At 43.0% G+C, this 16,897-nt stretch overlaps 1 protein-coding gene across 1 annotated transcript in view; it reads right to left on the reverse strand.

Annotated features, from left to right (window-relative positions):
- Positions 1 to 16,897, reverse strand: part of LOC118098554 (guanine nucleotide exchange factor VAV3) — an 87,299-nt gene that overhangs the window by 67,674 nt on the left and 2,728 nt on the right. Inside the window, exon 2 of the mRNA XM_035142513.2 lies at positions 3,913 to 4,029. Within this exon, the coding sequence (XP_034998404.1) occupies positions 3,913 to 4,029 (117 nt within the window). The remainder of the gene's footprint in view (positions 1 to 3,912; positions 4,030 to 16,897) is intronic.

Genomic DNA, 16,897 nt, shown 5'->3' on the forward strand with positions numbered 1-16,897 from the left:
TTATGCAAAGACCCCCTCCACACACACACACACACACACACACACACACACACCCGCAGGCCACAGCGTGAACGCAATTATGCTACTCTACCTGGCAGAGCTTCACTTATCTTTGTGTATTGAAGTTGAGTTCCACACAGAGCGTTTTGACGACTGTAGTCATCTTCTGTTGGTACAGTAGCATCTAATCTCACAACGCCACACACACGCTTTACCGCCTGCACCTGGTAGTGATCATATTCTTCCTTTGTTGTTGTTCAATGGTGGTTGGCAGACAGATTTTATGGGCATTACAGTCTGGTTAAAATAAGGAAAAACTCTTCTATGACAAAGCATTAGTCGCATAAACCATTTGATGTTTTGAACAATAGACATATAAAACAATCCTTTTTTTTTTTTACTGTTTTATTTAAATATTTGAATTACAAATTCACTCAACAGGTATAATTTAAAACGATGGACATTCAAGATAAATTTTGAATCTTTTAAATCCCCCCACCTCTGGTCCCACATAGGGGCAATAGTAACTATTTAAATATACTATAAAGTAGATAAATTTAATAAAAACGAAGGTGGCCTACGATATACCACGTGCTTGTGCTATGGTCCATGATGTTTACACCGTCCAAGAAGACAGTCAGACATCATAGTTTCTTCTGCCGATTAAAAACACACCTGAAACACTAAGAGGACACCACAGCCCTCAATATCTTAGTACCTTAAACCATTGCCTCTGGTGCTCTCTCAACCTTCCTCTCTCTGTCAGGTGTGTGTCAGTGTGTGTGCATGACCCGCGCAGCCAAGTACCTCTTCTCCCTGCAGAGCCTACAACCCTCCGTGTGTCTACAGACAGATGTGCAGAGCGGATGCTCCTGCACTGCGGGGAGAGGGCTGCAGACAGACCTCTGTGTGCCTTCCTATAGCGCAGCACCACTTTTTAAATCCAAGAACTCAAACAGATGTGTTAATGTTTTCACAAATTGAAACACACAAGCGCTCACGTCGCCTTTTGACTCTATTTGTTTGAGGAGCTTCCAGGCTGTACTGTCTCATGAGTTCAGCTGAAAACCTGTCTGGTACAGCAGCAGGTGGCAAACTACCTTAAGGGAGCCCAGAGCGACGTATCCACCCTGTGTTTGCACATACAGACTCGATCAAGACTACCACACAGACTCTAAAATAAACAGGCATGTCTCATGTTTTATTCAGCAGTAGACCAGCAGCTAAAAATACCCGAAAACACTGAGAGTGTAGGTGAGTGGCAGCTTCGGCCATTCCCTCCGCTCCTCACTCCATTAGCCACTGCAGAGCCAGCCGAGCGACGATTACGGGGCCCGCCTCGCTGTCTCATTGCAGAACTGTTATGTTCACTCCGGGCTTTGGTGGGTTCAATCGGGAGAGTCGTCAAAGTGAAATCACAGAGAGGGGGGAAAATCAGATAAAATCAGATCAAATGAAAACGAGTCTGATCTTAAAGAAATTGAAATTAGATTATAATCTCATCTGAGGCTGTTATGTATATCTGCTAAATATGAAGTGACAACCAGCATCCTCTATCTTAACTTAGCATTAGAGATATTACATTCAAACTTTTCACTTCCCCATAGCTCGATTTGTGTATCAAGCAATACTAAGTTCCGATCTGATACCAGTGCATAAAAAAAGAATAACAAGTTATATAATGTATTAACGTCATAATGTGTTACACCCTTAAACAGACAGGACTCCATCTTTTGTTTCCTAACTTTAAGTCTTTTTGCACACAGCAGACAGACCCAATACTGTTTTACAACAATGCTGTATAGACTGCTGTCATATTTAACATAAATATAATTTCCCCCTGTATAAGCAACAGTAAAAAATAAAAATATAGGAGGGCCGACCAAAAGAAATGGATAAATAATGCATCAAATAAATTTTAAGTGCATCCTCTGCTTGACAGCCGGACTTATTTTAAGTGAAATACAAATATTCAGAGGTCGCTGCATAAGCTACTAACCCTGTATGGAAGTGATGATTGCTATCACTGGTGTGTGACCTAGCTCAGGTTACACCCTAAACAATTACATACAGAAAATGAATGCCATAGAACTTATTATTATCTAGTTTGACAGCTATAACTGAAAAATAACATAAAGAAACTCCAGGAATACATAAAAATCACTTCTTTTAAAGAGCTGGAAACTGAAGTCTTGCACACCGGACACATTGCTGTTTCATTTGTGGGAATTTCCAGCATGAAATTTTGGCAGGACAGTGTAGTCGTTGTTTAGGAGCAGCGAAGAAGAAGGGACTTTGGGGAATAGATTTGCATACTAGCTGATGCACAACACAACATTTCCGGTAGTATCTGAGGTTTATACTTAGCATGTTGGTAAGCACCTCGCTTCACTCTGTTCTATATTTAAAAAAAATGTTTGCCTTTGATTAATTAGATTAGAGTGATCCAATCAAATGCAGACCCTACAACCCCCTGTTTTAAACGCTTCTTTAAAATTGATGCAGGGTCTTTGATTCAAAGCACTTGAAGACAAAAATCACATCTTTTCTATTCCAAACAGTGAGGACAAAGATTTGTATGATCATCGTCATCATTTTTGCTCTGTAGATTTTTATGTGAAAATATTTTCCCTCTGAGCCAAAGAAAGAAACTTGCCAGCGGGTGCAAAAGTGTTTTTAATTAAAGATGACTTAATTAAGAGATGACTTAATTCTCTCTGCTTCTTAAATCAGCTCAGCATCCCCGACAAAACTGAACATTCAAGTGGGGATAGAAATAAGCTGCTGACCGTATCTAAAGCCCTTTTTCATTTTCCATCTTTATTCTTAGGACCATTTATTTTTCATAATCTGCGATGCACTGTCATGTGTTCAACTGAGGGACAGTATTAAATATATGTTTTGTATGTCAAAGCCTTCGTTAAGTGGATGGTTTTATAGTCATTAGTAAACCTACATCTTGAACTTCTAGCTTAGTGAGGACTTCATTTGCATTCCCAGTGATCTTTATCTTCAACAATCACCAGTGGTGTGCAGATATGTATACATAGTAATGTCAGATGGTCTTAATTGGTTCGAATAACATACTATATTAAATATTATTATATTAATCCTATTTATTAAATGTATTTTCTTTACTTACTTTCAATATAGATGATGAAATCTAATCAATCTATGTGACACAAACACACACACACACACACACACACACACACACACACACACACACACACACACACACACACACACACACACACACACACACACACACACTCGACCCTGTCATCTAAGGAAGCCCTCCCCTGCTCAAGGCTGCAGTTTCTAATTAAACCTCGTGGGGACTCGGCGAGGCCGGCAGGGCTGTCAAAGAGCCGCAGACAGTTTCACAGCAAACAAGCAGCGACTGAGGGAACTATCAAAGTAATGAACCTGAGGCCAGACTCCTAACCCCACGTAAAGTCTGCACGCTGAGGCATTTCCACTCTAATGAGAGGAAGCGATTAAGCCACCGGGTCGTGTTGCTGACTTCAGCTGCAGCTCAGGGTTTCGGAGCGCGGGGAGAGTTGAAACGTGTCCTCCCACTGTTTTTATTAGCACCTCTAATGCCGGGAAGAACATACTAATGGTGCTGCAGACGTGACCGAGGGGCCCAAAGAAAATGGCTGTTGCAATGACAGGATCAACCAAACAAAGGCTTTCATGCACCTTCAATGTAATATAAAACCCAAGCCTAAAGAAAAAGGAGCTCTTTTATTATAAATAACTTTGACTAAGCTCCATAGCGTAGACACAGAAACAAAAGTGGGTTCATAGGCACATTTGACAAACTCAGTTCGGTCTCAGGGGACAGATGGTCCTCAGTGGAGGTGGACACAGGCGAGAACTAAGCCCGACTGAGAAATCCTGCCTTACCTTTCCAAAGTCCCTGACGTCGAAAAGGTCGAAGGCCTCGAACAGCTCGCTCTTCTTCATGCCGAATGTCTCGCTGCACGCCGCCAGGAAAGTCCTGATATTCTTCAGGCACAGGAACTGCGTTAGTGGGGACAGAAAGGTTTGTCAGTCAGTGACTCACATAGAAAAAACGTACAGGCAGCAATGTGTTATCTTTCGTTTTTCTTTGTCTGCTTGCTTTCGCTCTGTTTGTCTAACAGTTGCGTGCGGCTTTGGACACTGGAGGACCACAGCTGTGACAGACATATGAATCAGTGTTTACGGGAAACGCACGAGAGAATCTCAGTTCCTTAATATGATGCATTTCCAGTAGAAATAGGCCAGCAGACTGGTGGCTAATTAGGGAAGGACAATTCAACAGAGCAGGGAGAGAAAGGCGGAGATCTTATCTACTCGCACTGTTACAGTACGATGTCTCCGCTGAAGTTATGTAATCAAAAACAGAAGTCATCCCTTTGTAATGAGCTTTCAATGTTAGTGACAAAATCCAGTCCTCATTATGTGCAAAGATGTATTCCAGTGTTTATGTGAAGCTAATAAAAGGCTCCAGCAGCCGTGATGACTGAAACCAGGGGGTATATGGGAGTGGGTGTTGTACTGGTGTGTCTGTCGCACACTGAAGGGAGAGCCGTTTCCCACAACACCCGATGAGGTAGGTCAGATCCACACAGGTTACGTACTGGTTATGCGTTACCCACAAGCCCACCGGTCGTTTTGGATGTCGACAGGCAGATATGAAGATTAGGTTCATCATATGTGACCAGTTATCTGCCATCAAGTGTACACACAAATGCCTGTAGATTGACAATCAACAGGCTGCATACAATTAAGCATAAAGCAGAGTGCCCTCCATAACTTTGGCCGTCTATGCAGTTTTTTTGGAGCCTTTCACTCCTTCACTCGCCCATTGGGGAGCCACTAAAGCAGATTTTTCACGATGAGGGAACTTTCCGAACTACGTCACCAACAGATTCGGGCAACACACAAGGAACAGGAGCGATTACTGCAGCACCTGGTGGCTACCTGTGATGCCAGATATCAGTTTACCATGGTGCATGTAGGGGGATGCAGACAGGAAAGGGGAGTTGGTTTTATGCTGCTTGAACACTTGATTTTACACATAATACTGTCGCTGTCAAAAGTAAAATAGTGTTTTCATTACTTGAAGCCTGCTTAAAACCATTTATAATGACAACAAACATTCCTTCATTACAACTTCTAGGCGTTACTGGAAAACATAGGTGAGATGACACAAGCTGCATGCGAACATCTTACACTTAAAACACGGTTTAACCTATTTTTACATGACTAATACAAATACACTTCCACAGAAGTCGTCCTTCTACTATCTGCTCTGACCTGATGTTATGAGTTAGCAGCGCAGTGCTGTTGTAATCTCTTCTGGTTTCTCACCTCCCTGTCGGTCAGGCCCAGAGACAGGTGTTCTGCTAACGCTGGATTTAGTCCAGTTCAGACAAACACGTATTAAACTCCTGTGTGCAGTGCCAAGAGCTCATTGCTACTGAACAACAAATCCCAGAGCTCACTTGTTACTATAGTCCGTCAGATCAGAGATACAGCACTGCAGTTGTATGCCTCCGCTAACTCGTGCAGTTTCAGTCTATGTGTGTTTTTTTTTCAGGTCACCGTGACCTTTGACCCCTTTGACCACTGAAATCTAATCAAAATTTGAAGAAATTCCCTGAGGCAGACTTGAGACATCATGTTCAAGAGGACAGAACCATGTTTTGTGAGGTCACAATTACCCTGACCTTTAGCCTTTGACCACCCAAATCTAATCAGTTAATCCATGAGTCTATGTGAATGTTTTTACCAAATTTGAAGATATGTTCACAAGTTGTTCCCGAGATGTTGTGTTCACAAGACCAGAAATTGGTATTGCAAGGTCACAGTGACCTTGACCTTTCACCACTGAATCTTTATCATTTCACCTTTGAGTCCCAGCCATAGTTTCCTCAAGTCATTCTTGAGATGTTGTGTTCACAAGAATGACAGATGAACGAATAACCTAAACATAATGCCTCCTGCCACTGTCGCCAGAGCTGAGGTATACAATATTACTATTACTAATATATTATTCTTTTGCATTGCAGGATTGCAAATATTATGATCTTAGTTTGAGATAAACAAGGTAAGGTAGCAAGGTTGTTGCCAACACATGAAAATACATTATGCAAGTATGCTCAGGAAGAGAAGAACAACAGTGCAGGGAACAATGTGGGCTTAATTACAGCTGGGGTTGCACCATGACCAAGAAATCCAACAATCAATACAGTCACTCCTCTAATAAACAAGGTTGTTTACTGAGAGCGCCACGTCTGCAGCCTAAACCTTGAGATAATGATCTTTAATGGGGCTTCGTCCAGTAACTATTCATCTGAATTATGAGCTGAATGTCGCCCGAGGAAACAAAGCAACTGAGAAATAAAGCCACAGTATTGGGCAAGGTCTTCTGAGGTGGAGTCCTGTCTGCAGACAGGGAGGGGGAAGAGGACGGTGTCAACATATCGCAGTTAGCCAACGTGCAGATAGCCCATTAGCCTTCCTGAAGCTGATACAGGATGGAACAAAAGAGGGCGCTGATGAAAGACATTATCAGGAAGTGATGTGTTGTTGCCACATCACAGTGAACCACCGGGTTTGTGTTGAACTGATGAGATCATCTTTAAATGTGCGTTTGAGTTGATCGTTGTTAGACAGACGCAGCGTTTCCTTAAATTAAACCTGTCACAAGCAGGTCGTTACACGTGAGTAATGCGTTATGGGGGGACTACAAAGTTATTGACGTCTAAAATCTCTTCACTGTCACTGTTTGCCACTGAATAGGCAACAATTCATTAAAGCTAGGGTTGGAAATCCTGGAAAAGCTAGCAAGAGCAGACAACACTTTGAAAAAATGCAACCGACACATCCCACACATCCCCCTCCCTGCCCTCATCGGCCCTCTCGTCAAAGATTTGGTCACGGCAGGCAGGTCAGTAAGTGACAGACAGATATTGAAATATCACATAATATGAAGGATTCAAATTAAAAGTATTATTAAGCTATGTTGTTTCACTTTCTCCACCTCAACATGGTGTTTAGTGCAGTTACTGCATCTATGAGCTTCTTTCAAATTCCCCAGAGATAAGTTTCCACATAGGAATGATTGATCATCATGTCCTCTCCTTCTTCTTCTTTTTTTTTTCATTGGTTGACAACTTTTACAGGAAGTGGATTTCATGAGCTGTTTCCTGTTCTTTAAAAAGAGCCCCGCTTCCATACCATTAGCAGGTAGAAGTCGGATTGTGGTCATGTTCGGCAACATGTGACAAAATAATTTGGTCAGAATTGTCTTGAAAAGCAAAATGGCTGAGCAGAAGAAACAAAGCAGCTAAACTCATGTTGTTATTGCCGACACACCTCCGCCCTCACGGTCCAGAGCGAGATCAAATTTGTCCATGCATCAAACGCTCCGGCTGAATTAGGCTTAACAGAGGCCCTCACAAGAATGAGAACAGCCCGCAGCCAGAGAGCTCCAGATAAGAGGCGGCGTGAAGCGGCGAGTGAGCAATGAGTGAATAATATTCTGTGTTTACACTTGTACACATCACTTTCTTTTATCACGCGAGCACATCCTGTCTGCCCGGAGTCTCTGGAGAGTCCCACAGGACCTCGGCGTATTATCTGAGGGAAGCAGCCTCACAGAGCATGTTTGAAAGACACTGTCTCTGCTGCACTGAGCTCAAGACAGTGGAGGGAATCGCGTATCAACCAGAGCAGCATGAGGCAGCATGAGGCAGTCACCACTAACTGCTCCACTGTCAGCTTCTCTCCCTTATTTGGGACTGACTCTCTGGTGCTCACAAAGGGAATAGCTTCATGTGTGTGTGTGTGTGTGTGTGCACTGTATTACAGTCAACCAGTCAACATTAAATATACTTGTTTTCTTATTTATTTCAACGATTTACATGTGCAGGGTAATAAGTACTAGACAAACCCAGCCAATGTGACAGAACCCAACCAGAACCCCGAATATCATTTTATGATTTTTGTCAAAATCCAGGTCCCAATGGGCTCAGGTTGGGAATCCACACCGTTATGTACGCCAGCGCCAGTGGAGCACATCCCAAATCCAGGCTTCTTTTACTGCTGCCACGCCATATACGACAAGACCGGTGAGAGATGGAGAGATACCACTTGACAGGACAGGCTTCTCCTTCCAAAACTTAAAAATTAAGTCATACCGTGTGATATTATACCGTCACCTTCAAAAAAGTGAAAAATACTGTGATGGCCGCTGCCAACAATTTCATCGAGCTGCCGAGCTCTCTTGATATCCTGATCAATGTAAGTATTCTCTGAGGTGTTGTACAAGTTCAGACAGAGTCAGCAGTTATTATATCTCCTTTGGCCAGGCCTGGTTCCGAAATGTTTTTTGAAATGATATTCGGGTTCAGGTCAGTCATGTTAGCTGGGCTGTATTATTTTTTTTAATGCATATGTCGGTAATGAGGGAAAACCAGTAATATCCATGTGTTTCAGAGACGGGGTAACCCAGACGACCCTGCATGTGGCTCAGGTCGTGTTCGAACACAACAAACAGAATGCCTGTTGGGTTCAGGTCAGGCTCGGTTAGCTTCCTCTTGTGCTCGGACGAGTTCAGGAAAATAATGTCTCTCTACTTATGCTACTAAATATGTCTCAGAAGGAATAGAAGGAGAAAAGCATTGCAAGATAGCGCTATATCATATTCTATATGTATTGTGAGGTATAGCAAATGTATTTCAAGATAACGCAAAATCATTATGAGGTAATGCAAAAGTAATCCCCATAAGACCAACTATCTGGAATATAAAGCACAAAAATATTCCTGTAAGACAAGCCATCTTGCTGCTGTGCTTTTGATATGAGCCAGGTCATGCTCTGTATCCACAGTAAGAGTCAAATATCCAAGTCTCAGCTCCATAGCAACAAGCTGCAGCCTTTTATGGCCCCTGTGTGTATTGTGGCGCTTAATGAAATCCTGTTCTTGCTCTCTCATAGATCAGCGCAATGAAACACAGCCAGAGTTTCACTGCTTAAACCTTTCTGAGCATCGATTAATGGCAATCAAGTAGATGATTCTCTTGCAAAGGGAATCAAGGCCTGTGCAAAGAATCTAATTTGGTGTTTAAAAGCTGTCGCTCTCATGTCCTCCCTCAGAGCCAGTGAGGGAGGGCGCAGAGGAAAATTATTGAGAGGAAACCATGCAGACGTAAAGGGAGACAATGCTCGTAGACATTAGATTTAACCCCTGATGGTTTACATCGATGTGCGTAGGCCAAGCCATTTCCAGTGGGTGACATATTGCGGTCTAATAGATTGGGTCACATCCATGTCACGTTGGAGCTTTTGTCAGCTGCAGCACCAGGAAATGGGAGGCGGTCGTAGGCGAAGGTCTGCTGACACTGGCCGAATCCGTGGACAGCCTGGCCAGACAGGCTTCTTGTATTAATGAAATACTGTCCAAATAACGCAGCGTTCCGCAGCTCTTCATACTGCAGTATCAGATTTTATTGTCCCTGTCCCCCCCCCCCCTCTCTCTGGTTTAAGGTGTGATAACCCACACACTTGGTGTGCAACTGCACCAGCTTGGAAAGCAGTGACGTAAAACACTGATTGTGTTTCCAGTCACTTTTTCCAGTCACTTTCATGACTCTGAATAATCCCTGTTAGCTGCACGGTGACAACATCTTTATCGCCCCTCTCATCACATTTCCTGAAATGGACTTTTTTTTCTTTTTGGGCTCACTGGTCAGCTCGCTGTGTTTCCAAGTGCTGCTCCAGCTGATCCTTCCACACAGGGTTGAATAATTGTAACATATTAACAAGCATACAGCTGTTACTGGCTAAAGCCGCATGAATATGAAGTCACATAAAACAAAATGTAAAAAACGACAAACCCACACAAAATGATCACCTGACTCTACAGTTCCTCTCAGATCTACGGAGTGTTTTAGTCTCTTTCAGCTACTTTTCGTTGTCAGACTGTATATGGTATATCCTAAGTTCTCTTCAACCTCTTTTCACATAACCTACTCAGCAGCGAACTGCAGATGAGAAGCTGGTGAACATAGTTGAGCATTTAGCATCTGAAGAGCCTGATGTTTTCCTCAGGAGGTGGTGGAGACCAAAAACTAAAGCTAAAAGAGAGGAAATAATTGGCTGACAGGTGACGGAAAACACATCTCCCCCACAAATGATGTTGCTCCATGTCTGCAGCAGCTTGTTGTCCAGTCTTCAAGTGACCAGAAATAGATATTACAGCAGGATCAGCTACTCTCTGTTCCTGCAACACAACCAGCCCAAACAGATGGTTAGCAGGCTAATATACCTCTCCGAAGTTTTTTCCATTTCCAGTAAGAGAAATGAGACTGTAGTTCTGGATTACAAGTTCTGAAAAGACCACTGACCTCCGAAAAAAACAACTATAAGAGAGGCGTGAAACAACTATACAACTATAAGAGAGGCGCGAAATCTCTACATCTTCCTCTTTGCTTTGGCAAACAACAAAAGTGCATCACAGCCATCTGGTCCCAAGACAGACGCAGCCTGTTGCTTCTGCGTGTTCTCAAGGTCATCTGACTGCATTAACATGTATTTATGTATGTACAGTTATAGTATAAAGGTTAATGAGATCAGCTGTAGTGACATTTAAAATGAAAGGAGCAGAGATGACAGGAAACAGGCCCCCTGATACCCGACCCCACCTGAGCAGGCACGAGGCCACGAGGGAAAACTCTGTACCTCCCCCACATCGCCAATGAGTGTCTCTGCGGCAATTTTCTATTAAATCCTGGTTTTAACCCCAATGACCTCCAGATATAGGTCCCCCACCCCCCCACTAGACAACAGAATTGAATTAGTGTGACTGTGTGAGATGTGAATCTTCTCGGCCGTGGCAGCACTTTGTAGGGGTGTGAGGGGTAAAGGGGTGGTATACGGAGAGAGCCCCGGAGGAATGGAATATCACATAAATTGAGTGACACATGCATCTCATACACATGTATGTACGAATGCACAAACACTGAAGCGTGAATGGTGAGCAGTCACCTCCTCCTCCTCCTCCTCCTCCTCCTCCTCCTCCTCCTCTACTCCCCCCTCCTGGAAGACTGTGTTTAAAAAACTGTGAATAATGCTTCGCTCTGCTGCATGAACAAGGATGGTCAACGGCTGTCTGACTCTCGGATGTGTGTGCGTGTGTGTGTGTGTGTGTTTGACTAATGTCAAACACATTGTCAGCTCTGAAAGCTGACACTTTATTAGCACTTTGATTTTCCAGATACCAGCATCAGAAATGCCTCTGATACGGACTGTATGTAAATGAGATGAGCTTTTCTCAAAGAATTCCACCAACTTGGTTGTTGGTTCAATAAACGATTCTGATTCTGTTTTTGGAGTCGAAAGTCGAACAAGAAGGGATTTCCGGTCGTGTATCATTAGCCAGAGCTATAGCTACAATGATAGCAATTTGAAATATTTCAAAGGCATCAATTTTTATGTGGGTCTAGATTTATTTATTAATTTATCTATGTTCTTTTTAAGTCAGAAGTTCAATGAAGTTCTATGACATTCAACCTCTTATTGAATTTGTTTTTAAAAGGGTTTAACTCGAACCAGTTCAGAAAACAATGATAGAAATCATCACTTCCATATAGGGTGAGTAGCAGACAGCTGTTAAAGTACATACCATACATAAGATGTTGTTTTTTTAAATGCACTGGTATCAGATCGGTAATCGTTATCAGCCGATACTCAAAGTGTGGGAAGGGAATGTCTCCCATTTTATTGCCTCAAAGTTTCCACAGATTTCCAATCCCAGGACACAGTACATTTCTATATTTCTATATAATAATACAGACAACATGCCGTAGAAGCCAATAAATAGTCCTTACTGTCTCCATTACACAAATAAGGACGTTCCCATTTCCAACAAACGGCGACCACACATCACCTCCACCCAAACAAGACACCTTATACATAACTGTCCCTGCAGGATAAGGACATGGAGTCAACAAACAGCAGCATTATCCATCTCCATACCGGGTCCCTTGCACATGCACAAACACAAAAATGCATGTATGACACGTACACAGAAGCATGGATGTTTATTTAGGCAGTCTTACACTTTTCTGTAGGGCTTAACCACAGTGCTCGGTTTCCACTACAGTGAACCTGACAGTTGCACACATGCACAGACCCGCACACAGACACACACACACAAACACACACACACACTTTTCTGCTGGCTGCCACTATGGTTGTATCATCTGGATAAACATAGGATTCTTGACTGCTCTCATTCTTCCACAAAAGCAAAGCACTGGCATCTGCATCAAATGAAAGGGTCTGACTGTGACTATCATATGTTATTGGAACTGTTATCATAGGAACAGTAATATAATATAATAAATCATGTAAATAGTAAGAAAGCTTTCAAAGTTGTACTGTTTGCTCTGAGATCTCCTCTAATGTGGATAAGAAAATGTCACTTTCAATGATGATAGGTTGCGAGTAAAGACAATGGACAGTATTGACTTTCTCTGAGCTTTCAGAGCACTCAGCAGTGATTAACTGACCCCCCCACACCCCCGACAGCAGAACTGAGTAACATAATAAACATCGACTGCAGGTACATTCTCCACCACTGAATATCCCCTAATGAAATCTGCATTTACATTATCTTTACTTTACCGTACACTGGAGCAGAGCTCTTTAATGGTTGGCTTCGGTTCAGGCCTGTTACCTTGGTGACGGAATGAAAGGTCAGCGCACGCTGTGCACGTGTACTCGTGTGAGTGAGGTGCAACGCAATCTTGTCTATGCGAGTATCTGCGTCCATGCCAGCGCACATAAAGCGTTGCATGAACGTGCATGTCATCGTGATGACACTGCGGAACGAATCAGTGCGACTCCATTACGCCGCACTGGAATTTGTGCCTGCGAATTTATGCGGCGGAGCCATGCGCCAACGTGGCCTGTCCGCTGTAATGTGGCGTTTGCACACTGACAGGTGCGACGCTTTCCTCACAATGAATCAACGAGGGCCGCCAGGCGACAGAAACCCAGGGGAGGTCATCACAAGCCTCACGAGCTGCGGCCAAACACTCTACATACTAGTCGCATGCAATTTGTAGTATGTGAAGTATGTGCAGTGTTAGTATGCAAACTGTGGAGTATCAGTATGCACACAATATAGATGAGAGTGTTACAGTGACTGATTAAATGTGACCCATAATTCTTTGTGCCTCATTGTTCCCATAGAAACAAGACAGAAGGCTACATATTCTACATCACAGGACGGATGATAAAAAAAGGAACCAACAGCAAAATCATGCACCAAAATTATCATAATATAAACGACTATTGAGAAGCAGAAGAGCTTCATCCTCTGGCATTAAGGTCACACCCATTGGATATTAAGGCTTTACAGAGAACTACCACAGACTGTGTTCTATCAGTCTGCTGGTTTATCACCTCCCCAATAAATAATATTTCAAATTTAGGTTGTCAAGATGCCCACATTTTAGACTTTGATAAAATACTTCAATACAAAAGCTCCCGTTATGTTGAGCACTATTGTTCATGTGATACTTTTTGTTAATTAACACATATTTTTGTACTTATTAATGAATACAAGGAATGGATGTACACGTAAAAAGAAAGAGAAAATGGATAATGATGAACTATTGGATAAGAATTGTCATGGTGTCACTTTTGTTAATCAGCAGATGAAATAATCACCACATGAATCCATAATGAAAACAATCGATAGTTACAGTTCTACGCAAACAGTTAAATGAAACAGTTATGAGTGTCACCTCAACATAGATGCAGATGCATGACTAGTAATAATCTTACTTTTACATTTAATACTTTAAGTACATTTTCCTGACTATGCGAGCAGGGTTGCATTTACTTTAACTTGTAGGAAACATAGTATTACTACAGTGTGGTATTAGTACTTTTTACTGAAGTGCTCCTTATTCTGATTGTAGATCTGCTACACTACATTATGACTATATTGAAAATGAAATTCAGGGAGTTTGAGGAAGTATCGAATTTGTTTCATTTAACTATAAAACAAACCACATACTAACCAGTAAAGCAATGGTTACTCTCTGGTGAAAAGTGTGTTTGAACATTAGTTTTTCCATCCAGTGCTCCATTCTTACGCCTCCCTTCTGGTTCATTATCAAGTACATTAGAGTTCAGTTCCAGTGACAATCCCACGTTTGACTTCATTCCTAATTACACTTTAATTCTAATCTGAGCCCAAATGTCTAAAATCTTGGTGACATTTACATTTGAGAAGTCTTGCTTTCAGTTTTTCACTCACAGTCCCTATCTGCAGCCTGAGTCCATATGAGAGAAAAGTATCTGGACTTGATTTTGTAACTCTCTGTGGCTCTCTTTCTCCCACGCTGTCTCGCTCTAACTTTTTCTGTCTTTGCGAGCGACGAGCCTTTGAAGCCCGCTGTTCCGAGACTTCAATGTGTGAGCGCTGCTTTTCTCTTCGCTGCTTGACACCACAGGACCAAACGTCTCTGCTTGATGAAATATACATACATGCCATGTATAATGTGTGATAGTTTTCTCTGAGTTTGCTGTGCGTACAAATGTCACACGTTTGTCGAGCTCGCCTGAAGTCATGTTCGGGTCAGCGTTGAGTCGCCGCAGCCGCTGTAAACCTGTGTCTGACCTGTGTTATTATCAGTGAAGAATCGACTTAGAGTTGTGAAAGTTCTATGACATCTTGTGATGTTGCACTCGCCTTCTCACGTGATGACAGCTTCTCATCTGCATGGATTCAAATATGCTCTAGACCAGAGGTACTCGAGGAAAAGTCAGAGGTGTGCTCATATTAGAATATTAGATGTATCATCGTCTGTGTGTAGTCGACAACTGACAAATCAAACAAACTATGAAGCAGTACTATTTTAGGAATATTTATTGTCAGTTTTAAAATGTGCAAATTAAGTTTCCTCTTTTCCTCTCCAAATAACGATTTCAACACAACTTAACAGCTTTAATTTTCAAACTTTTCTCTGACTCACTTCTCACTCTCGGATTCGATTGGCGACACGTGAGATGATTCACAACACATGCAGTTGGTCTGTGAGTTGCCTTGGCTACTTAACTATTGCCATAAAGGACATGAGAGCTGCGCTGGTTAAATTAAAAACTGATCTGTCACGTTGAAATAAACATATTCATATGTGCATCAATAGCTGTCATGGCCTCGCTGTGTTGGTGTAACATTTCCCTGCTCCTCTCTGTGCAGACGTGCTCCGTCGACGCTCGTTAATAACGCTCTGACTTTCTCTTTCCGAAAATGAGGAATGGGCCTCTGAGTCTTTGAAGCCGACTCCATGAGGCACAGAGTGAAGAGAGAGGCGGCTTTTTCTCTTCATTGCGTCTGACATCTCAGTGCTTTGGTCTGAGCTCGATCAAGCGCATGTTGAGTTTCACTTCCTTCCTCTATTCCATTTCCTGATTTCCTGTGCGTGTTGAGGCCGCAGTGTGCGAAAGATTTGCAGCCGCTGTCCTCATTCTGAGTCTGTTTTTTTTCTTTCTTTTCAAGGTTTGTGTTTTGAATCAATATATTAAAAAAAATCGACCCACAGCACAAGCACACACAACAACAAGCAGCTGTATGCGTTTTAAATAGATGCATCATTCTTGGTTTATTTTAGCACACCCTAAAAGTGCAGTCCCTTCAACACAAAGTAGGATTCACCGCAACATCGACCCACATGTTCCAAGAAGAAGAAGGATGGAGAGAGTGGGCGCTCCATGTTCCTCTTAATGCGAAGCCACCGATTTTTGCACAGAACCGGACAAAAACAGCCACTGATTATGTGGCGTTTTTCTCCGGTAGAGGCAGAAAGCAGCAGTTGCTGTGGTCGAGCTTTGTCTAGACTGTGTAATTGGTTCATTACAGGCCTGTAAAGCGACGATCAAAGAGGGTGAACATGTTGCTTTACGCTGATCTTCGCTGGATCTCTGAGCTCTTTGTCTCCAACGTCGTAAACTTCGCAATTTCATGCGGACATGCACAGAGTAAACAGCGCGGGCTGCGTTTGGTGCACTTCCATATTTCCTCGTCTGTCACCGGAAAGGACGCTACAACACAAATCAACTAATTTCATTAGTGAATAGACTCGTCCCAGCTTCTCCGCCTTCTAATATCACTGCTTTTTCATCCTGCATCCTGTCGTCTGCTAGCTCTTTGTTCCCTGAGCTTCATACAAATCACCTTATACACACAATTACTGCAACAGAATGAGAAGCAGCCAACATCACACATGTGGACCCTCCAGAGCTTCTGATGCAATGTGCTTTAATTACGCAGCTATAACCGCAGCACAGTGCACCAACCCTTCAGGGCCCTTTATGTCCTCAGAGAGGTGTCTGCTGGGGAGGACAGGCTCTTTGTAGCCCCCCCCCCCCGTCCTTTCACTGCCTTTGTCTCTCCGTCTCATGGGTCCCATGGGTGAGGCCACAGTGGAGTCCCATGTGTTAGCACCGGCCAATGATAAAGTAGCTGCCACGGTCCTCATGAATTATGCAGGAGGGGAAGCAACTCCACCCTCAGTTATGTAAATGTAACTTTGGGGGGGACAGAGGGAGGAAAGTTGCCGGGAGGGGGGGGGTGTCCTTGCATCCAGGGATGTGCAAGTAGAGGGAGGTGGTATCCAGACGCACGTGGTGGGAATGTGTGAGAAAGGGGAAGACACGAGTCGTGATCTACTGACCCACATGTAAAGTGGAGAAGATCTATTTCGAACCTACAGGCGGGTCACGAGTGTTCATCGTGGGATAGTGCTAGGTTTTCCTCTGGTGAACAGGAAGTAATACACTTCACACAAAGCACAGAAGCTGCTTTTCACCACCACCATGG

The sequence above is a fragment of the Hippoglossus stenolepis genome, chromosome 19 (genome assembly GCF_022539355.2).
Source record: "Hippoglossus stenolepis isolate QCI-W04-F060 chromosome 19, HSTE1.2, whole genome shotgun sequence".
In the NCBI taxonomy this organism is placed as follows: domain Eukaryota; kingdom Metazoa; phylum Chordata; class Actinopteri; order Pleuronectiformes; family Pleuronectidae; genus Hippoglossus; species Hippoglossus stenolepis.